Here is a 21,844-nt window from a genome sequence, read left to right on the forward strand (position 1 = left end):
GCGCTGAGCTGGGCATGGAATCGCCCCTCGAGCCGGTGGCCTGTATTTCACGGGGCCATTTATTTACATTTTGGCAGCACCAGCAGAGCTTGTCTGACCCTTGGAGATGGTTTATTTCATGGACCGGTGTCTCCCCGCTCCGCCCACGCACTGCCCAGCGTAACACCGACAGACTCCGGTCGTCGGCGGGCGGGATCGAACCGGGGACCTCTGGAGCTTAGTGCGTGAGCCTCTCCAGCATGAGCTAAAAGCCAACTACGGTGGTAGAACAGACTCATTTAACTCTCTCTGTAAGTGGTCTTGGTGCCGCTAGACGGGACAGAACACCCCACCCAGAAGGTGTGTGGGTCACACTACCAGAGAAGAACCTGCCTCGTCAGCTCCTGAGAGCTACACACGCACCCAGAGGAAGCACCCACCCACCCAGGGAACGCACAGGCACCGCGGGAGCTGGAACACCCTGCCGTCTGCATGCGGTGTGACTTCCCTCCCTTTAGTGTGGCCGTTGATCACTCTGCACTCCCAGTACTTGTCTGGGGGAAGCATATAGAGGTCCCCAGTCAGGGCCCCATCATGCTAGGCCCTGTTCAGAACCAATCCAGAGACCGTCCTTCCCCTAACGAGCTCACCATCTGAGTAGCGGCAGCACCTGCCTGTCAGGCTGAAGAGACTTCCAATCCTTACCATGGCAACATGAAGTGCAAAGATGGAGGCGGGCTCGATGCTGGTGAAGGAGAGGATGCTGAGCAGGAAGGCTGTGGACAGAGAAAGGAAGGTGGCATCCCGGCTTTATCCTGCTCTTCCCTCTCGCCCACATTTCATCACTAGTTTCTCTTGCCATTTACTTCTGCACCTGCCTTTAGCACTCCGCCCTCAGCGTGCAGCTGCCTTTGCCCCTGCTGGCCAGGCCCTAAGCCTCCCCTGATGCTTGTCCAGCCCCGTTCCCCGGAGGACGGGTCCCCACGTGCTTTACCGGCACTTCTGTACACACACAGCTTCACTGCAACGGGCCGCCCCTTCCAAAGTGGGAGCCAGGCAGCCTGCAGTGGGGAGAGGAAACGCTGGCCTCTAAGGGCTCTTCTGAAAGAACCACACCTGCGGACGTGTGTGGGATTCAGCTGGTCTAGCAGGGGAGGAGGAGCCAACCCAGAAGGAATCGGAGTTCTGGGCTTCTAGGGAAGCCAGAGACTTCAAACCTGATGCTTAAAGCACAAAACAACTTGGGCACGGAGGCCATACCTGTAGGCCACATCCTCCTCCTTCTCCCCAGCCGGGCTCAGCCAGACCCAGGATCACTGCTGGCAGGGTTGGTATAGCCAGCCTGACTCCTGCCGCTCAGCCTGTCCCCAAACACACGTATCCGTCTCGGCACAGGGATCTCACGGGGGAGTGGAGAGAACACTGGGACCAAATGTTGGCCGGGAGGGCGGTGGGGGAAGCTGTGTGGGCACTCGATTGCCGTGTGAAGGGATCATGGGGCACAAAGAAGAGAGGGCCCGTCACCACTCTTGCTCTAGTAGGAGCAACTCACCTGGGGTCCAGCAGATCAGGAAAACCAGCTGGAAGCAGCGAGAAATTTTGCAAACGCTTTGGATGTTCCTGCTGGCGAAGCCGTCGTTCTCCATGTACATCAACCGCACCTCACTGTTCCTCCTGCACCAGAGCTTCACCCTGCAGTACAGGAACTGACAGAGACAGCGCCGTTCACCATGCGCACGCCCCCTCGCCGCCCACCCCCTCGCCACCCGCACCGTTCACCACGCGCCCGCCCCCGAGCCATTCACCACACGCCTGCCCCCTCGCCGCCTGCGCCGTTCACCACGCGCCCGCCCCCTCGCCGTTCACCCCCACGCCGTTCACGCGCCCGCCCCCTCGCCGCCCACCCCCGCGCCGTTCACCACGCGCACGCCCCCTCGCCGCCCACCCCCGCGCCGTTCACCACGTGCACACCCCCTTGCTCCCCGCCGCCGTTCACCACACGCCTGCCCCCGCGCCGCACACCCCCTCGGCGTTCACGCGCACGCCCCCTCGCTCCCCGCCCCCACGTCGTTCACCACACGCACATCCCCTCACCCCCTGCCATTCACCACGCGCACGCCCCCTCGCCGCCCGCCCCCGCGCACTTCACCACGCACACGCCCCCTCGCCGCCCGCCCCCACTCTGTTCACCGTGCGCCCGCCCCCTCACCGTTCACCACGCACACGCCCCCTCGCCGCACGCCCCCTCGCCGTTCACTACGCACCCGCCCCCTCGCCACCCGCCCCCTCGCCGTTCACCACGTGCACGCCACCTCGCCGCACGCCCCGTCGCTCCCCGCCCCCACGCCATTCACCACATGCACACCCCCTCGCCCCCCACCCCCTCGCCATTCAGCACGCTCACGCCCCCTCGCCGTTCACCATGCGCACACCCCCTCGCCCCCCCGCCATTCACCAGGCGCACACCCCCTCCGCCCTGCCGCCGTTCAACCCGCCTGCTCCCCCTCGCTCCCCGCCCCCGCCCGGGGGCTCTGGGCTGTGAGCCCCCGGCCACTTGCTGCGACTCCAGGCCACAAGCAGCTCGTGCGCTCACGGTGCAGCAGCTCAGCACCAGCAGCAGGGACAGGAAGAAGATGATTTTCATCTCCAGGCCCGTGTCCTTCCCGCCCGTGTACTGGGAGACAAAGGAAAAGCGACGTGAGGTGGCTGCTTGGAGCAGGATGCTCCCCCCCCCCCCCGCAGCCCCTCCCCCGCCCAGGCCCCTTGTGTTACTGCTTGTGGCCGCGAGCCTGGCAGCGAGTGGTGGGGACTTGGCCCTGCCCGGCTCCAGGCTGCGCCAGGTGCTTTGCAGACACAAAGCAGGGTGCCAGTTGAGCCCCGGGGTGCAGCCCACCCTCTCGTATAGGAGCTGAAGTTTCAGTTCTTAACAGAGAACCCTGCTGGGGCGTTAGCCCTGGCCCCTTCCGCCCTCCATCCTCCCTGGTCCCCAGCCATGGCTCAGCTGCCGTTCCGGACAGCCTCCCCGCTCCACCTTCCCGTTATTCCCAGGGGGCAGCAGGGGCAGCGGGAGCTGCCCCAGGGGATCGTGGCGGGGCGGGCGGGAGGAGAAGCAATGTGTCCTGGTTACCCAGCAAGGACAGTCCCCCCCAGCCCCGGCAGGAGGGGAACAGCCATGAGCAATGGTGCACGAGGCTGGAAAGGGGAGACTGGAGGGCAGCTGCTGCCTGGGAGAGCTTCTGAGCCAGGCTGAGGCGTTGGGGCGGCTGGGAGCGGCTCGGGGAAGGGGAGGTGGAGGAAGCGGAGGCCGGGGGCTCTCACCTTGGAGCAGGCGTCCTGCGCGCGATGGACGAGGACCAGGCAGCTGAAAGAACGTGGCGGTGTCAGTCGCGTTGCTCCCAGCACCTTATCTCGCATGTTCCCCTCGGCGAGGGGGAGCTCGCTCGCATCGCAGCGGTGGAGGCCGTGTGCCAGGGCTGTGCCCCAGAGAGCGGGGCCTTGCTCAGCTCCTGGGTTCCGGGCACCTCTCGCCAGGGCAGGAGCCGATGCCGGCAGGAGCCGCTGGCTGGCCGAGTTCGGCGCCGGCAGCTGACCAGCTCTTCCGGCAGGTGGTGCAGCAGCCCCAGGGGAGTTGGGCACCCTGCCCTGAGCCCTGCCGCTGGGCTCCACCCCACGGGGCTGCGGGGCAGGACTCGGGGAGCCCTGCATTCGCTGGCAGGCAGGACTCGGGGCTAGCGTCACCACCTTTGGGGCGGGATCATTATCGACTGGGCCTGCTCACTTCTGCACGGACCCGGGGCAACCGTCCCGGCCCCAGAGAGCACGGCTTAGTTCCGAACAAGAGGCAGCCGAAGGCCCGGTGGGGCCTTCCTGGGGGAGGCTCAGGCTGCTGGAGGGGAGAAGGGGCCGGCGGCTGCTGTGAATGGACCAAAGTGCTACCTGGAGCAGTACAGGCTGTAGGCCCCTCGGGAGCGGTTGGCCGTGCGGGGCATGCCGGGTTCGACGGCCATGGGAGCGACGTCTCTCACTGACGTGCCTCTCAGCAGCAGCTGGCCCAGGAACAGGAGGGCGGGCAGCAGCCTTGCCAGAGACAAACGGGGAGGGGAACGGAAGAGCGCGAGAGCCTGGGCATGCTGCAGGGAGTCGCCCCGTGCACTGGGAAGGCTGTGCCTGCCCCCAGGTTGCAAAGGTGACGGCACATCCCAGCTGGGTCTCCCCACCCCGAGCCAGGGCAGCACCTCTGACCCCGCGGTAGCGATGGGGACCCGGAGGCCCAGGGAGCTGCAGTTACTGGTCAGACTGGGGCTGGGTTATGCTGGTCCCTTTCCCCAGGCCAGGCTGCATGGCCGTGGCAGAGCCAGGAGGGGAATGCAGGACTCCCTAGCCTGGAGCTGAAAGCCAGGACAGCCTGCCGCCTCCCCGGGGCCGGTGATGCTGGCCAGAGCCAGACAGCGCGGGCAGGGATCACGCAGGCTCTGCCGCTGCCCCGCGGTGGTCACCACTCACAGGACTGGCGGGCAGCGAGGGGGCTTCGGGCGAGCAGCTTCGGACCAGCCCAACCCCACAAGGCAAAGAAACCCAGCAGGGCAGCACCTACCAGGCCAGGGCGTAGGGCAGGCAGTGCTGCGCCCTCTCCGCGCACCTGCGCCTCTCCTGCAGCGAAGAAGAGCTGGGTCAGAAAGGGCTGCAGCCCCGCCCCAGGGCTAGAGGCAGGTTCCGGGGACTGAACCTGGTGCGTTTAGCGCTGCGCCAGGTCCAGGGACGCGGCCCCGTGTCCCATGGGACTCGCAGGAGTGCGCAGCCCTCAACAGTGGCGTTCAGACCACGTCGGAGGGGACCAGCGGGGATCCCAAAGGCTGCTGCTCTGCACTCGTGTGGGTGCGTCTCTGAACCACTCGCTCTCAGGCTGGCCATTCTCAGAGCAGCCCGGGCTCCCATGGGCCCAGAGGGCTAGCCGGGTGCCGGGTGCCATGCACGGGGATGTGGGCATCGCATTCACAATACACACGTGGTAGAATAGGGAACAGGCTGCCCCAGGCATCCTCTTGCCATTAGCGTCCCATTGACACAACACCCGCTGCCAGCTAGTGAACACGGAGACCCACTCGCCGCTGATCCACCTGGCTGGGAACTTGTGGCCCATCCTGCTCCCTTTCCTCCCCTGCCAAGGTGCGGGTGGGTGACCACAGCGCCATCCCCCAATCTCCTCGGGCCAGGGCCAGGGGCTGGCAGGTCTGAGGGATGCTCACGGCATGGCCTGTTCCTGCCTGGATGCATGTGGTGTCACTCTCCCTCCCGTCCGTCTCTCTGGCCCCCCCGTGGTGTCTGTCTGTCCTTCTGAGGAGCTGCCACCAGCGGCTCCGTCTGGCCCCTGGCCTGGTTGTGCCCGGTGGGGGAGAAGGGCCGCCTCCGGCATTCCAGCAGGATGGGGGAGGAAGGCCTGGTCAGCCCCTACCTGCGGAGCTGTCATGTGCGTCACTCTCCAGCCACGGATGGTGCGGTTCACCTCGTAGGCATAGACAATGACCATCAGGAAGGAGATAGCGTAGAACATCTGGGCAAGAGAGAAGCTGAGGGTCACACCCAGCAACAATCCCACCTGCCGGCTTCTAGGGCGAGCCAGGCACCCCGCTGGGCCCTCATTCCCACTAGCCTGTCCTGCCTTCCCCAGGCCCAGGGTCCTGCTGTCAGCGCTGCTCCCAGTAACCCCAGGGGATGTGAGCATGAACCAGTCTGGTAACGACACCGCCAGGGTTCCAGCGTGAGTGGGGGGGAAAGGAACCAGCCCGTGGGCACGACCCTCGCGCCCCCTACCCCACCACATCCACCCCTGCAAAGGCTCCGGCCACTTCCTGGGGCCTCCCTCGTGGCTTTCCAGCCACGCTGCACAGCAGGGCCTGATGGCGGCCATCTGGGCTGACGCACATGGGTTCGAACCGGGGCCATCCAGAGCTGAAAGCATGAGTCACCGCAGCCCGACCCAACCAGCCAGGCTCCAGAACTGGGCCCGTAGCAGAGTCCCGTCCCGCGCGGCCCAGGCAAGACGCGGCCACGTGACGCTCTGACGAGCGGGTTACGCGCCCTCACAGTCGCGGAGCTGGATCGCGGCAGGCAGCGGCACAGAACATTCCTCCAGTAGCCAACAAGCTGAGCCGCTCAGCGGTCCCTGGCTACGCTAAGAACCCATGACCATGTACCCAAGGCACATGTCCCCCCACGCCCACAGGTTAGCTAAGAGGATCCAGGTGGGCTCAGGCCTAGTATTCACAACTGGCTCAGAAAACACGGTTCTTCCCCCGGAGCTATGGGCGCAGTGGGGGCTGAGTGCTACCACCCCGGTGCAAAGGGCAGTCGTGCAGCAGGCGTCACGTGTCTGGACCGTAGTAACCCATATGCGACCGTGTCTCCTGAAATCTTAATTGAGCAATTGGCTGAAACTGGCTTGGAAAAGACATGGCTGTAATGTTATTGACAGAATTTGTAACCATAGAGATCACTCTTGCCATCACTGTTATATATTTGCAGCAAATATTGTACAGAGGTTGTCGTGTGAGGTGTCTAAGACACGGTTATGATTGGCTGGTTATAATTATGCTGTGTGTATCATTTTTGTATTGAAGTTGTGAATATTGGCTCTATGCTGTCTGTATTTCAAATTTATGCTCTGCTTCTGGGGAACACCCCAGACAAGTTGGTGTCAGCTCTGCCTAGCTGGCTGGATGGCCCTGGCCCGTTAAGGACCATCAACTATACAATTGGCCCGTTGAGAGAAGGCAGACGCCTTGGGACTCAGCAAGGTGTGCAGGGACCTGCCTATGGACAGAACTCTGAGGTTTTTCTATGCCATGTGCTGGATACTGTGTCCTTGGGACAAAGAAAGCAAAGACCACATGACAAGAGACTATAAAAGGCTGAGGCCGCATTTCCATCTGGCCTTCAATCCTACTTCATACCTCTGGAGGGACACTGCTACAAACTGAAGCTCTGAACAAAGGATTGCATGACCCATCCCAGCTGGGGATGTTCTCCGGAGACTTGATTTGAACCTGCCATTTATTCCATCACTGCGACATGCCTGAACCAAGAACTTGGCCATCACTGTATGTCATTGATTCCATTTCACCGATTCTAGCTCTCATCTCTATTTCTTTCTTTTTATGAATAAACGTTTAGATTCTAAAGGATAGGTAACAGCATGATTTGTGGGTAAGATCTGACTTGTATATTGACCTGTGTCTGGGGCTTGGTCCTTTGGGATCAAGAGAACTCTTTTTCTTTTACTGGGGTATTGGTTGTTATAACCAGTCATCCCCATAACGAGTGGCCCTGGTGGTGAAACTGGAGCGTCTAAGGGAATTGCTTGTGTGACTTGTGGTTAGCCAGTGGGGTAAACCCAAAGTCTTCTCTGTTTGGCTGGTTTGGTTTGCCTTGGTGTGCAAAGGAACCCCAGCCTGGGGCTGTAACTGCCCGGCTTTAAGCAATTTGGCCTGAATTGGCACTCACAGTTGTGTTCCATCAGAGCCAGCATCGTTACAATGGTCACTTGGAGTCAAAACTGTCTGGAAGACCTTCAACCCAGGACCAGCAGAGCAGGCTGGCCCCTTTGAGAGCCGGGCCCAACAGTTGCCATTACTGGAGCCGGCCCGTTAAGGCGTTTTGGGTGGTTGTGGGTCCCAGGAGGATCCTGTGGCTGGCATGCCAGGGCTCCATAAAGAGCTGAATGGGACTCAAAGCCAGAGGCCCTGCAGGCAGGTGAAACAGGAGAGAGCGAGCAAGGGGCTGGACACGCCACACAGGAGGGGCTGTGGAAGAGGCCCAGGACTGGGGTTTAAGGAGCAGGAGGAAGCAGCTGGGGCAGCGTGAGGCCAGTAGGGGCTAGAGGCCCAGGGCTCAGGTGCCCCAGGCCAGTGTTGTCAACAAAGGAGGCAGGAAACCCCATGTCTACTGGCATAAACAGGGCAGGGCTCTGGAGCCGTAAAGCCCAGGAAGGGAGCTGAGCTGTATCACCCTGGGACACCAGGTGAGCGCTCCCCCTGGGGAGGGTGAAGGGCTGAGGTGTGTTTAGACTTGTCTTCCCACCCAGGAGGACTTCTTGTGTTGTCCAGATGGTCAAAAGGACCAAATCACCCCATCCACCGGGGGAGACTGCACGCCATGGGCAAGAGAGGGGAAACTGAGGCAGTAATCTGCTCTCAAGCAGGTAAGAACCCGTTACAAAAGGGTAACGATAAATGGTTGTGTATCAAGGCGGCAAGTGGGTTCTACAGGGACTGCTGTTCTCTCATTTCACATCTACCCCAGTGAGCTGGGATGGTGAGTAAGCTGCATGTTCATGAAAGCTGCAGCTGGTATTAAACAGGGAGGACTTGCAAGTCCCAGTGAGGACAGAGAAACCGCAATCAAGATTTGGGAGAGGGGTGAGACACGGGCAGAAAAGCACATGAGATTCTGCTGGGGAGTGAAAATGCCCCAAATCTGCCTGGGCAACATAACCCCAAACCCAGATCCCTGGAGAGAGAAATGGAGGAAGCAGCTCTGGCTGAAGGGTTTGTCCTAGGGCCGAACACTTCTCAGTGCGGGGGCGCTAACAGCCAGCGAATCCGACTGAAGCCACAGTGCGACGTGGCAGCAGAAACTGATGCATGTCTGGGCTGGGGAGCCCGAGGCCTCGCCTCCCAGAGAAGGGAGGGCTACACCCACCTGGAGGAGCACTCCCAATGCTGAGCGCCATGTCGCCAGCAAGGGACATCAGCTGGAGGGAGTTCAGGGAAGAGAAGCAGAAACCGATGGAGGCAGGAGGGATGGACGCACGCGGGGAGATCAGAAGTGGAATCGGTTTTCCTTGGCCAAGCAATGACTGGGGACGAGGGGCGTAACCTGCAGGCAACTGAAGGGTGCAAAGTCCAAAGATACTTCATTTCCAGGGTGCTCGACTTCAGGCACCAGGGGCCAAATTTCCAGAGCTGCCGAGCGCTCGGCGCCCACGGAAGTCAGTGGAGGGCGCAGGCGCGCGGCACCTTCTGAAAAGCCAGGCCCACAGTGGTGCAGTTGGGCTCTCCAGTTCAGGCCGGGCCCCAGGGTCTGAGCGGTTATTTAGTGCGATGTGAGCATGGAGCGAGGTGTGATGGCAGGAACCCAGAGAGGGAAGGAGCAGGCTGAATATCAAGAATGGCTCCCTGGCAGCAAGACGCATGAGGCTGCATCTCCTCAGGGCAGGGGCTGAATCTCCATCCTTGTGACCCCTAGCTGGGAACAATCCTGGACTGGCCCCTGAAGGAGGGAGCTGTTAGGGCTCGAATATCCCCAGAGTAGAGGGCACAGCTCACCACATCACGTGCATAGGCAGCATGACACCCCCACCCACCCACCCCAGGGCTCAGGCGCACGAACAGTCACAATCTGCAGCTATACCAGGCCGGGGGGGGGCGCGCAGCTTCCAGAGAAACAGCAGCAGCAGAGACTTTTGAGCCGGGCACAATCACCACCCGCCCCAGCCCGCAAGTCCGCCCACGTGCAATCGCACCCGCACCCCGTCTGTGCTCACCAGGGCCAGCATCAGGCCGTAGGGGCAGAACTCGTAAGCCAGGACAAAGAGTTGGGCTGGAAGGAGCTGGATGGCAGCCGTGATGATCAGCACCAAGGCAGCCAGGAAGTCTGCCATGGAGAGCAGGAAGAGGGGGAGCAGCTGTGGGGGGCAACAAGGTTAGTTAGGGAAGATGCTACCAGCAGGGAGCAGCCCCCTTTTCCCTGGCCCCGTCTGGTACACGCCTGCCTCCCTCCCCTCCCCCCCCAGCACCCACTGTCTCCTTTATTCTGCATGGTGCGTGGCCCAGAGCAGCATGGACACGCTCCTCTGCCCTCCCCTGAAGGGGATGCCCTCCTGGCCTGAGAAGAGCGCTGGGGCACCCGGAGCCCAGAGATGGAGGCAGGGCCTGGAGGCGAGGGAGGGGGGCTCCTCTCCAGTCAGGGAGCAGGGTAAGGAAGGAGACCCTTTGGGAACAGCGAGCTGCGCTTTGCTGCTGCATCCGTGCGCCCGTCCGACGGTGAGGGAGGCATGTCACCAAGAGGCTGCCCCACCGCACTCGGCCTCCGCCCTGCCTGCCCTCACCAGAGGCTCTGCGGCCTCTCTGCGGCCCACCCGTCCAATGTCTCCAACACAGAAGTGAGAGGAGGCTCCTCAAACATGGCTGCTCCTGCATGAGTCTCTCTCCGCACAGCTCAGCCCTGCCTCCTCCCAGGTCCCCACTGCCACCAGTACATGTAACACTCTTCCTAACACCCCGTCTGCTCCCACGTGTACCCCCTCCTCATGCTACCCCTGTGCCTGGAGGAACAGGCCAAGGAGAGCTGGCATGGATTAGGTGCTGTAGCCAAACCGTAATTCCAGCAACCAATGAGCACTCAAAGCAAACCAGGCTCTTGCTGGGCTGACCAAGCCATGGGGCAGGGCCAGCCTAGTGCAGCTGTTGCCCCACTCCTCCTTTCCCCGACCCAAATGGACTGGGAGTGTGATGGGGCCATTACTGCTCTCTCAAGACTGTCCTTAGAGGCAGCCACCTAACTGAGTCCCCTGCAGAGATACGTCAGACCAGCTTCTGCCTGGTGTCAGGGTGAACCCATGTAGCTGGGCAGCAGGGGCACTGCAAACCCCATGAATTATGGGGTTTCCCATGACCCACAGCTGCTCCAGCTAAACACCAGGAAACACCGAACTAAAGAAATGGGTATTCCTGGGTTGGCCAGGGCTGTGGTGAACTGGCCATGGGATTAGGATGGACTAGTATGGGGCAGGATTAAAAACCCTTGGGCATGAAATGCCCCGTGAGATTGCACTCTCTCCACTTCTCTAAAAATCCAGGGTGTCTCGAGTCTGCAACAGACCTGGCTGTGGAAGCATCTCCTCCTGAGGGTGGATACAGCAAGGACCGAGCTGCTGCCGACGAGGCTGAAATGGAAACACAGGCAACTGTTAGTCTTGGTTGCACACGGCCAGCCGGACACGGTATCCATCTAGTAGTCTGCACACAGCACAGTTAACATCCCCTTTCACCTCTCCTTGAGCCTGGGCTCAGACACAGGTCTGGGTCTCGGGGAGGTCCCCGCTTTGCACCCAGTCTCCCAGCTGGGATATCTGAAGTGCAAGGCGCTCGTGTGAGTTACCGGCGGCTGGTTTCCGAGCTGCGAACAGGATTGGAGTCCCGAACCCTCCTGCCTCCCAACCGTAACGTCCCATCCTCTCTCCATCCTGGTCACCCTGGGGGGCTGGAGTCCAGGTGCCAGGGCTCCCTGCTGCAGTGGGCTCACACTGGTTCCTAGGCTGCACAGAGAAGAGCCACAGGACGGTGGGGATTGGAAAGGAGCTGGCGTGTGGCAACGGAAAAGCACTGAGGGGATGGCTTCCTGCTGCCTCCTGCTAGTGGATTCATGCCCCAGCAGCCTGGACACAAGCCCTGCTGGAGGCTCAGTGGTGAGCTGGAGCCGGTTCGCAGGGGTTTGCTGGAGCCGGTTGTTAAATTTAGAAGCCCTTTTAGAACTGGTTGTCCCGCGAGACACAGGACAACTGGTTCTAAAAGGGCTTCTAAATTTAACGACGGGCCAAAAGTGGCACCTTAGGCGCCGACTCCGTGGGGGCTCGGGGGCTGTTCGTGCGGGAAGCCTGGCGGGGGCCGAGAAGCAGGCGGTGGCTTCCCGCTCAGGCCCAGGGAGGCGGAGGTGAGCTGGGGTGGGGGGGCGTGAGGGGGGCCGCCCGCGCCGCAGCAGGTAACCCGGGGGGGACGGACATGCAGCGGAACCGCTCCCCGCCCCAGCTCACCTCCGCCTCCCTGAGCGCGAAGCTGCCGCCTGCTTCTCAGCCCCCGCCAGGCTTCCTGCGCGAACAGCTGATCCACGGGAAGCCGGGGGGCGGGGCGGGGCGGGGAAGCAGAGCGGGGTGGCGCGTTCAGGAGAGGAGGTGGAGGCGGAGCGGAGGTGAGCTGGGGCCGGGCGTGGGGCAGGGAGCTGCCGGTGGGGGCTCTGCACCCACCAAATTCTCCCCATGGGTGCTCCAGCCCCAGAGCACCCACGGAGTTAGTGCCTAAGGCTCCACTTTTGATGTGATCAGTGGGGGAGCGGCCGCTCCCCCTGCTCCCCCCCAGCTACGCTCCCCCACCCCTAGGAGCCAGAGGGACCTGCCAGATGCTTCCTGGGAGCTGCCCCAGGTAAGCACCCCTGGGACTCCCCACCTCGCCCCCCAGCAGGTAGCTCTGGCTCTTAGTAGCCACTACAGTGGCCCACGAGACCCTCCTGCCCGGTTCTGGGGGCAGTCAGAGGACAGGGCTGGGTGAGGCAGGGGTCCCAGGAGGTGGGGGTCAAGGAATGTGGGGGGTTGGATGGGGAAGGAGTCCCAGGGGGCAGGGGCAGGCCACGACCCCCTCGTGGGGTGAGGAGGGAACCGGTTGTTAAGATTTTGGCAGCTCATCACTGTGTAGACGGCTCACTTACCGGAGAGAGGGGCCCTGGGATGTTAGGGGACGTGGTGGTCTCCAGAAGGAAAGGTGGATTCCACAGTCCCCTCCCGCTGTGGACAAGACTGGACAGGATGAAGGGCAAAACCCTGGGGCTGGGGATAATGCATCCCCAATGACCTTTGCAAGCTGGATGCAGGAGCACCCAGGGTCTGCCCTGGTGGTACCCTGCGGTCAGACCCCGGAGGCATCACTGTGGCCTGGGACCTACACTGGCACTGCCTGGCTACCTGAGAGCACCCCTAGAACCTGGCTCTGTCCTGCATGCGTCCCTAGCGTAGGGATAAAAGCAGAGGCCTTGATGATGCAGATATCAGAGCTCTTACGTTGTCTTCCTACAGAAGGGGGGCAGCAGCCAGCATGGGGGCTACCGGGGAAAGCGCTTGGCAACTGGCCACGAGCAAAGCACATCCACATTGGCCCCTGCCTATCCTGACCCCAGCAGGTCTTGGGACAGACCTCAGGTAACTGGACCCACCTCAGAGATAAGGCCGCCAGGTAGACGCAAGTCAGCACAAAGATCTAAAAGGAGAAAGGGAGATGACGAAGGGTTAATCAGGAGTCCCGTGGTCTTGATTCAATTCCTCCCCAGTGCAAGCGGAGGCTCTGCCCCCCACTGCTGAGTGGGGGCCCTGCCTGCGCGCCTGGCAACCGCGCATCGCGGCCCCCGCCCGCCCGAGGGCCCTCGACCCTCCCTGGCAGGCCACCAGCAGGGAACTTGCTCCAGCTGAGCCAGCTGTCTGTCAGTGGAACAGAGCAAGACCCTGAACCCTGGGCAGGCTCCATTCGGCTCGGCAGTGTAAACAGCCAGAGACAGGGAAGCCGGGGGAGGGGAGGAAGGGGCTCTAACTTCCATCAGGGACACACTCGAAATTAGGCAGGAAAGACCTTGGTTTAACATCGCAGGCAGGGAGCAGCGCGTTACAAGCTGCGTGCAAAGAGCCCATGCTAGGGCATGCGTTGCTGCGGGCAAGGACGCTCCCCAGCTGGCTTGCAGCGCTGCCCTGGAGCAGGCTAAAGGTGTCTGACGGAAAATGGGTTTTCAGACAGAATTAAAAAAACGATTCTGGTTGGGTGGGTAGAATCAATTTTTTTTTCCAATAAAGCCTTGAGTTCTTGGCATAAAAATAAACCTGATGGTTTGGGGGGCAGAGGGGAAAGAACTGGTTTTGTTTGAGGGTTTGTTTTGTTTTACACTGATAATGGCTTAGAAAACAAGGCTTTTGTAGGGTTGATTTTTTAAATCTGGATCTCACATCCAGGCATCATTTGGTATTTTTCAACCAGCTCCAGGAGCTGTTTGAGAGAAATCCGGCGACTTCTCCCAGACTCTCCTTGGACACAGCACGAGAAGGACTAGATAGCAGTGGTGCCTGATGCTCTGCCATCATCAGCCGGCCTGGGAAACCGATCTGATGGTCGTAATGACGCTGCCTCTGGCGGGACATGATGGAGAGTATCGATTCAGGACCAATTGCTTAGAGCAGGGCAGTCACAGCCCAAGGCTGGGGTCTCGCCACTTCTAAGGCAAACCAAACCAGCCAGACAGAGGACTTTGGTTTTCACCCCACTGGCTACCCATATGTCACACAAGCAATTCCCTTAGACACTCCAGGTTCCCAGTATCCCCACCAGGGCCACTCTTTAGGGGGACGAATGGTTATGAAAACCAACACCCCAGTAAAAGAAAAAAGGTTCCCTCGATCCCAAAGGACCAAGCCCCAGGCCCAGGTCAATACACAAATCAGATCTTACCCACAAATCACACTGTTGCCAACCCTTTAGAATCTAAAATCTAAAGGTTTATTCATAAAAGGGAAAAGATACAGACGAGAGCTAGAATTGGTGAAATGGAATCAATGACATACAGTGATGGCAAAGTTCTTGGTTCAGGCTTGTGGCAGTGATGGAATAAACGGCAGGTTCAAATCAAGTCTCTGGAGAACATCCACAGCTGGGATGGGCCATTCAGTCCTTGGTTCAGAGCTTCAGTTTGTAGCAAGCTTCCTCCAGAAGTAAGAAGCAGGACTGAAGACAAAATGGAGGGGTTTCCAGGGCCTTTTATATCCTCTGCCATGTGGCTTGTGCTTCCTTTGTCTCAAATACAAGCTGCCCAGCCATGGCTTGAAAGCCTTAGAGTTCTGTCCCTAGGCCTGTCCCTGCGTTCCTTGCTGAGTCCCAAGGCGTGTCTGCCTTCTCTCAATGGGTCAGTTGTGTAGCTGATGGTCCTTAATGGGTCATCCAGCAGGCTAGGCAGAGCTGCCGCCAACTTGTCTGGGGCGCCACCCAGAAGCAGAGCACAACTTTGAAATACAGACAGTACAGAGCCAATACTTTAAATACAGAAATGATACGTGCAAACAGATAGCAGAATCCTAACCTTACTCGACCTCCTTTGTACAAGATTTGGTGCCACTACAGGATCTTGGTCGCAACAATGATCTATACGGTCACAGTTCACCTCAATAACGTCACACCCCCCAATGCAAAATTGATGCAGGAAGGGATGACACAAACGTCACTGACGGCATCCCCAGAGCTCCCCATCCTGGGTTCTGTCTCTCTACAGCAAGTATTGGTGTATAACGGAAATGGTTTATCAAAGTCATGTTCAATAACATGATTGAATCTCTTTACAAAGGGAAAACTTGGTTAGAACAATAGCGGATTGGATCTGCTCTTGCAGCAGGGTTCCTGTATGTCTCTTGCCAAGAGCTAAAGAACATAACTACTTTATCCATACAAGCACTGGTAAATGTTTGGAACACAATTAATACCAAGTTAATGTAGATATTAATGTTGTTCACAGTATAGGAATCTTGGTATTTAGCCGTGAAAGCAATATGGCAGTGTGCCTCAGTTTCCCTTTTTATATAGCACTTCAGGTCTGGAATGTCTTTTCTCCTGTGAAAAGTTCCAAGACTGGTTACAGTCACTAACTGTGAATCATCTAGGAGTCTGGTGGCACCTTAAAGACTAACAGATTTATTTGAGCATAAGCTTTCATGGGTAAAAACCTCACTTCTTCAGATGCATCTGCATCACAAGGTCTTTTAACATAAAGTGTGTTCTTATGTATCACTCTTAAGGGGTTTTCCAAAAGATTAGCCACATTGTACATTTTTACAATTCTTGGTATTAGCAACACATTCGTTACAAAAATCACCATTAGCAACAACAACAAATTCAATGCGAGGGTCCATTTACAATCATTTTTGTCATGCCACACCTCTGGCTCAATACCATTGGGGATTTGGCATTTTAGGGTTAGCCTGTGGCTTCCCTTTGCAAAATTAAGGTCTCTCTTTCCTCCTTGTCGTGAAGGATCAAACCCTGATTTCTCTTGCTTAACAGAATTCACTGGCTGATTGGGTGTGCTCTCTGTGCGAACAGCAATGAGCAAGTTTCAGAGTAGCAGCCGTGTTAGTCTGTATCTGCAAAAAGAACAGGAGGACTTGTGGCACCTTGGAGACTAACAAATTTATTTGAGCATAAGCTTTCATGAGCAAGTCTTTCTTCTCCCTGTCAGTCAGATAATTTGCATCAACACAGACAGCAGCCTGTTTACCAGATCCTTAACTGCTACCAATTCCAAGGCTGGACTCTGTCTTACAGAGATATGGCACAAATCCAAAGTGTGAGGGTGAGAGTTTGCTTGCTCTCCCCTGCACCCTCAAGCATTCAGCCCGAACCCAGTTCTGCTTGGAAACACCAGGAACCAAACCTGTCCTCAGACCCTGAAGCACAGACCTTTTGGAAACTATCCTCACTAGATCTTTCAACAGGACAGTCAGTGGATCCATTCACCACAGAAAATGTCCGGCTGTTAGGAACTGAAACTTCCTTGATTAAATCACTTCCACACCCTTCAGTTGCAGTAAACTGCTTGCACAGACGCCATGAGGATTCCTTTCCCTAGGGGCTTCTTTAAGCAACAATTCACCCCCATTACCACTTCCATCCAGAGCATTGGCACAATTCATGGAGTCACCTTCTACTGAACTCACAGTAAGAGCATTTACATAAAAGGTGGCAGTGTTGGGGTACATTTGGTTACACCCAGACAACTGATCAGAGTCATACAATGTACCAACATTGTTATAAACTGGACTTGCAAGAGGATACAGTTTCTGCTGTTCTTCCCTTGCTTTTTTGACTTGGAGTCTAAGTCTGGCAACCGTTTCCTCAGCAGCCATTTGCCTTCTACGAGCCCTTTCCTCTCATCAGCCTCCTTCAGTCTTTCAGCAGCTTCTCTTTCCAATTCAGCATTCCTTTCCTTAGCTTCTTTCTCTAATTCAGCATTCTTTTGCTTTTCCAGCAATCGACTCTCTGCTCGTCTCTGTTCATGCTCAAGTTTCAGTTTACTTGCTGCCTTTTGCATTATTATTGCTTCTGCAGCCTCAGGTAAGGGCTGTGCTCCTGCCTTCTGATCGCTGGCCATTAACAGATCTCGCAGTTCTTGATTCGTAGCTTTAGTTTTAAAGCTTATCCCCTTTTCTGAACACAAATGTTCCAGGGCTTTTTTGTCAAGACCCTCGTATGCTCGTCGCTCACCCATTGCAACTGCTCTTTAACCAACAAAACTCTCAATACCAAAATTCAAATTTGGATAGTGTGGGGTACGGACCAAAAGCTTAATTGGCCTGGTTCTGTGAATCCAAGCACGACTACGCTACTGTAACGATGCTGTCCCTGGAGGGACACAACTGAGAGTATTGATTCAGGACAAATTGCTTAGAGCAGGGCAGTCACAGCCCAAGGCTGGGTGTCCTTTATTATACTAAGGCGCCAAACCAGCCAAACAGAGAGGACTTTGGTCTGACCCCACTGGCTAACCAGAAGTCACACAAGCAATTCCCTTAGACACTCCAGTTTCCCAGTATCCCCACCAGGGCCACTCGTTATGGGGATGAATGGTTATGAAAACCAATACCGTAGTGGGGGGGGAAAAAAAAAAAAGGTTCTCTAGATCCCAAAGGACCAAGCCCCAGACCCAGGTCAATATACCAGTCAGATCTTACCCACAAATCATGCTGTTGCCAATCCTTTAGAATCTAAAATCTAAAGGTTTATTCATAAAAGAAAGAAATAGAGATGAGAGCTAGAATTGGTGAAATGGAATCAATGACATACAGTGATGGCAAAGTTCTTGGATCAGGCTTGCAGCAGTGATGGAATAAACTGCAGGTTCAAATCCAGTCTCTGGAGAACATCCCCAGCTGGGATGGGTCATTCAGTCCTTTATTCAGAGTTTCAGTTTGTAGCAAGGTTCCTCCAGAGGTCAGAAGCAGGACTGAAGACAAAATGGAGGGGTTGCCAGGGCCTTTTATATCCTCTGCCATGTGGTTTGTGCTTCCTTTGTCTCAAATACAAGCTGCCCAGCCATGGCTTGAAAACCTTAGAGTTCTGTCCATAGGCAGGTCCCTGCCTGCCTTGCTGAGTCACAAGGCATATCTGCCGTCTCTCAATGGGTCAATTGTATAGTTGATGGTCCTTAATGGGCCATCCAGCAGGCTAGGCAGTGCTGATGCCAAGTTGTCTGGGGCGTCACCCAGAAACATAGCCCAAGTTTGAACTACAGACAGTATAGAGCCAATACTTATAACTTTAAATACAAAAATGATACATGCATACAGATAGCATAATCATAAGCAGCAAATCAGACCCTCCTCGTAGACACCTTACTTGACCTCCTTTGTACAAGATTTGGTGCCACTACAGGATCTTGGTTGCAACAATGATCTATACGGTCACGGTTCGTGTCAATAACGTCACAACGATCCTGGTGCGTGCTAGTGTCCCAGCAAAGGAACATTCCAAACGAAGCAGGATAAAGGGCCAGAATAGAGAACAATCCTGCCCTGGCCTCTGGAGCTTGGAAAGAGAAGGTCTTAACCCTCTGCAATCAGTGTGTGTGCATGAAGAGGAGTAGGTGGTGGGTGGTGACTTGGCTCTGGTACCCTGTCCTACCAGTATTCTGGGTGGGGTTTCCCCAGCTTCTGCCGGGCTAGCTCAGGAGAACAGGACAAAGAGGTTTCCAGGGTGAGAGAGAGGAGCAAAAGTTGCTTGATTCCCCCTTCAGTGTCTCTGGGAGACCAGCAAGAACTCCTGCTCTGGAGTTTGCTCCCCCTCATTCCCAGACTGGGGTGCAGCCCCCCTCCCCTGCTAACAGCGGACATGGCTGATTGCTGTAAGGCAAGAAGCAGCCCCGCTTTAGCCTCAGCCCATGTGGAATTCATGGGATGCTCTCCTGCCAGCATCGCTGAATCATGCAAAATCCTTTCCCCCTGCCTTGTGTGGGTCACAGTAGCCTGGGAATGGGGAGTTCCCGAGAGCAGCTTTTTGCTACATCGCATCTCTGAAATGCTGTGTCTGGCACGGTGTGGCCCCCAGAACACTGCAGCTTTCCCCCAATTATAGACGGAGAGAAAATAAGCCGTGAAGGAACAGATGGGGTTGAATGACTCAGACAGAGACAACTAAAGCTCCCGGAGAGACAGGCCATCCTACAACCCCTTCGGAGGATAAAGAGACTGAATCCTGGTAAGAAAGAGCTAGATTGACAGGCACAAAGCAGAAGCTACAGCCTCTGAGAAATGCAGCTCAGTTCCAGAGAGAAAACACAATCCACCATCTTCCACACAGGACGAGCGGGAGCCCTACAGCAGGCACTTTGCAGCCAGGAAATACATCAGATCCACCTCCCTGCAGGCTGTCAGTTCTCGGGTGGATGCAGGAGTGTCCCCTGAGCCCATCTACACTGGGCATACTGTTCAGTGCATGGGGAGGTGCCCTGCTGGCTTCCACTGAGCTGGTGAGTGGGGCAACATGGGCTCTGACGGGCACCTTTGCAGAGCCCATGTCATTTTGCTGGGGTCTCTACAGCCCTGGTTTGTGTGTGTAGGTTGGTACCTTGTCGTTGGACAGCGCTGCTGCGCCGTCCCCTTGGCTCGCTGCCTCCATGCCGACTGTAGCCTCTTCTGTTGATTCCAGAGCAAAAAGCGTCCCAGCTCCTCCTCCTGGCTGGGCTCCTGCAGGCGGTGGTGGCGCTCAGCACCGAGGGGCTTTTCTCCCTCGCAGGTTGCTGTTGACTGAACTGCTGCTGTAACCTTTGCTTGTTTGGTTTGTTCCACACCCCTGTCACGGGGAGGGGGCAGTGCCTGGAGAGTGTGGCTGGAGTAACCTGCCCAGCCAGCCTTCCACTGTCTCACAAAGGGGCAGAGGCAGAAGCCTTCCCTTGATGCCCAGCGGCCTCCCAGAGCAACCCGGAGCCACCATGGCTGGATCAAGGTGGGGATTAGATACAGGCCTAAGCCGCTGAGTCCTCAGGGATTGCAAGAGGGGACAAGTCACATCTCTCCGTGCATGTCGCAGCACCCCGGACTCCCACCCACGTCCCCTCTACATCACCCAGGGAGGGGGCGGGGGCTGAGATAACTCACAAGCTCAGGGGCCAGAGAGGAACATTGCCAACCCCCCGCCCCCCCCAAAAACAACAACCCTGAGACTGGGTAAAAGGTGCAAAATTCAACACTAGCCACCCCTCCCCCGCTTCCTTTCACTCACACCTTCCCCAGTTCCCAAGCACGCACTGCACAGCCGCTCAGCCCAAGGCGTGGGTGCAAGTCTGACAACACCTCTCACAACCGCTCTGAATTTAACCCCTCGTTTCAGTGCCACTCAACTTGCCCTGCTCTTGTGGCTCAGGCTGGGGTTCGTCGCAGGGCTGGTGACAACACCTCACATACAGCGCTTTACAGCCGGCGCCCCACTTCCCCGCCGTGGGTGAACATGATCTCCACGCTACAGCAGGGGGGACGAAGGCCAGAGCGAGGAAGGGAGTCTCAGCTCCCGGCCCCAAGGCACAGGACACCAGGCTGCCTCCAGAGAGGGTTTCACGGGCTCCTCGTGGGCGCGGCCACAGCTGTGAACAGGAACAGCGTGGGCAGGCTGAGTGGGGCTCCGTGCTGTCAGGGCATGAGGGAATACAGCCCAGGTTTTTCCAAAACAGCTTTTTGTTGCCAGCAGAATCAGTCTGAACATGACCGAAATTGGACCAGTTGGAGGAGGGCAGCTGAGAGGAGAGGCCTTCGAGGAGAGGACGGAGGCCAGGCAGCTAGCGGACGTTACGAACGCAGGAAAGGCAAGTCTGGCCATGTTGGCCGGGAACATGCAGAAGGAAATTCACACGATAATGCAAAGGAACAGACTGCATGTTTAATGAGGCCCGTGTTTCACAACAGTTGGCACATGACTTCATACACACACACAAACCCTTCAATAAAAACATCCCCAAAGCTGCGTGTCGAAGGGTGTCTGTGCACAGCCCCACCCAGCTGCAGCTCTCTCCAAGTGGGAGGAGGGCAGAGACTTATGCTGAGTCACTTACTGGCCCAAACACAGGATTCGGAGCCAGGAACACCCAAGAACCTGATCTCTTCTGATACCACCTCCCTTTGCAGATTTGGGCAGGTCCCAGGCTCTCTGCCTCCAATCTCCCCCGGTTGGGAGATGGAATCATCCTTCTCTTCTGGGCAGTGCTTTAAGGGATGCAAAGCACCACACTGCAGAAAGGGGGAAGCTAGTGGGATCATTACTGAAGTTTGAAAGCCACCTTCTGCCTCATGGCAGTCTGTGCTAACTCCTCATCACCTCCGTCAACCTGGCTGAGGAGCCCCACAGGGCTTCCAGAGCAGCGACACGGCTACAATGGTTCGGGCTCAGAGCCTGTCTGTTCACCAGCGGCCACGTTCTCAGTACAAAACTCCCTTGCCGTGCTGCTGACCCCAGGAAAGGGACGTTGGGGGGGCAGCTGGATTATGTATATTTGAGAGGGGAACAAATGAAATCTGACAGAGCATTTCCAACTGCAGGGCAGGGCTTTCCCCACTTCCAGGTGACCTGTTGCTTCTCAGACATAGTGGAGTAGTGGCAGCTCCATTGAGTCCACACAGCAAGTCCATGCAGAAAGATACCATTCACCCAGCAATAAGATGATGAAGTCAGGACCAGCACTGAAGGCAGAAGACTCAATCTACTCAGCTCTGCTACTCCCTTTTGCTTATGTATTAACACGTGGCCTCACTGCACCAGACTGTCTGTTAACACCCTATATAACACCAACTTCTCACACACCCTCATGCTCAGTACGCTGCAGCTCACAGTCAGACATACTTCGATTTTTAAGTCAAAATAAGACAAGATTGAAGAAAATCAGTTACGGAGTGTTAAAGTTATGAACATTTCAAGTCAAGTAAGTTGACACTTCTGGGTTTAGATCAATTCAAACTTGGAGTGGTTTGCACCGCTGCAGAGCCAGGAAGCATTTTAGCTTTGATTCTGTCTGATCTGTAAGCGCTGGCAAC

The 21,844-nt window shown here is 57.1% G+C and overlaps 1 protein-coding gene and 1 long non-coding RNA gene across 16 annotated transcripts in view; one reads left to right on the plus strand and one right to left on the minus strand.

Annotated features, from left to right (window-relative positions):
- Nucleotides 1–21,844, minus strand: part of GCC1 (GRIP and coiled-coil domain containing 1) — a 62,846-nt gene that overhangs the window by 29,837 nt on the left and 11,165 nt on the right. For 2 of the 15 annotated variants that reach the window (XM_043521831.1, XM_007066773.4), the window contains exons 1-11: nt 19,392–20,828; nt 12,958–13,001; nt 10,858–10,921; nt 9,521–9,661; nt 5,432–5,530; nt 4,574–4,629; nt 3,916–4,056; nt 3,298–3,340; nt 2,573–2,653; nt 1,532–1,685; nt 685–755 (exon numbers count right to left, since the gene is read on the minus strand). In XM_043521831.1, coding sequence (XP_043377766.1) covers nt 685–755; nt 1,532–1,685; nt 2,573–2,653; nt 3,298–3,340; nt 3,916–4,056; nt 4,574–4,629; nt 5,432–5,530; nt 9,521–9,661; nt 10,858–10,921; nt 12,958–13,001; nt 19,392–19,442 — 945 coding nt within the window. In that variant the 5' untranslated portion in view covers nt 19,443–20,828. Of the gene's footprint in view, nt 1–624; nt 1,686–2,314; nt 2,654–2,926; nt 3,341–3,915; nt 4,057–4,573; nt 4,700–5,060; nt 5,531–9,505; nt 9,662–10,857; nt 10,922–12,957; nt 13,002–19,391; nt 20,829–21,844 lie in introns of those variants that run through there. The other 13 variants (XM_043521760.1, XM_043521767.1, XM_043521770.1 and 10 more) reach the window with 12 other exon arrangements.
- LOC122461591 lies at nt 4,926–11,744 on the plus strand. The gene is made up of 3 exons (XR_006283574.1): nt 4,926–5,063; nt 5,332–5,338; nt 11,734–11,744. It is a non-coding gene; the product is annotated as an uncharacterized LOC122461591 (long non-coding RNA).

The sequence above is a fragment of the Chelonia mydas genome, chromosome 1 (genome assembly GCF_015237465.2).
Source record: "Chelonia mydas isolate rCheMyd1 chromosome 1, rCheMyd1.pri.v2, whole genome shotgun sequence".
Taxonomy (NCBI): Eukaryota; Metazoa; Chordata; order Testudines; family Cheloniidae; genus Chelonia; species Chelonia mydas.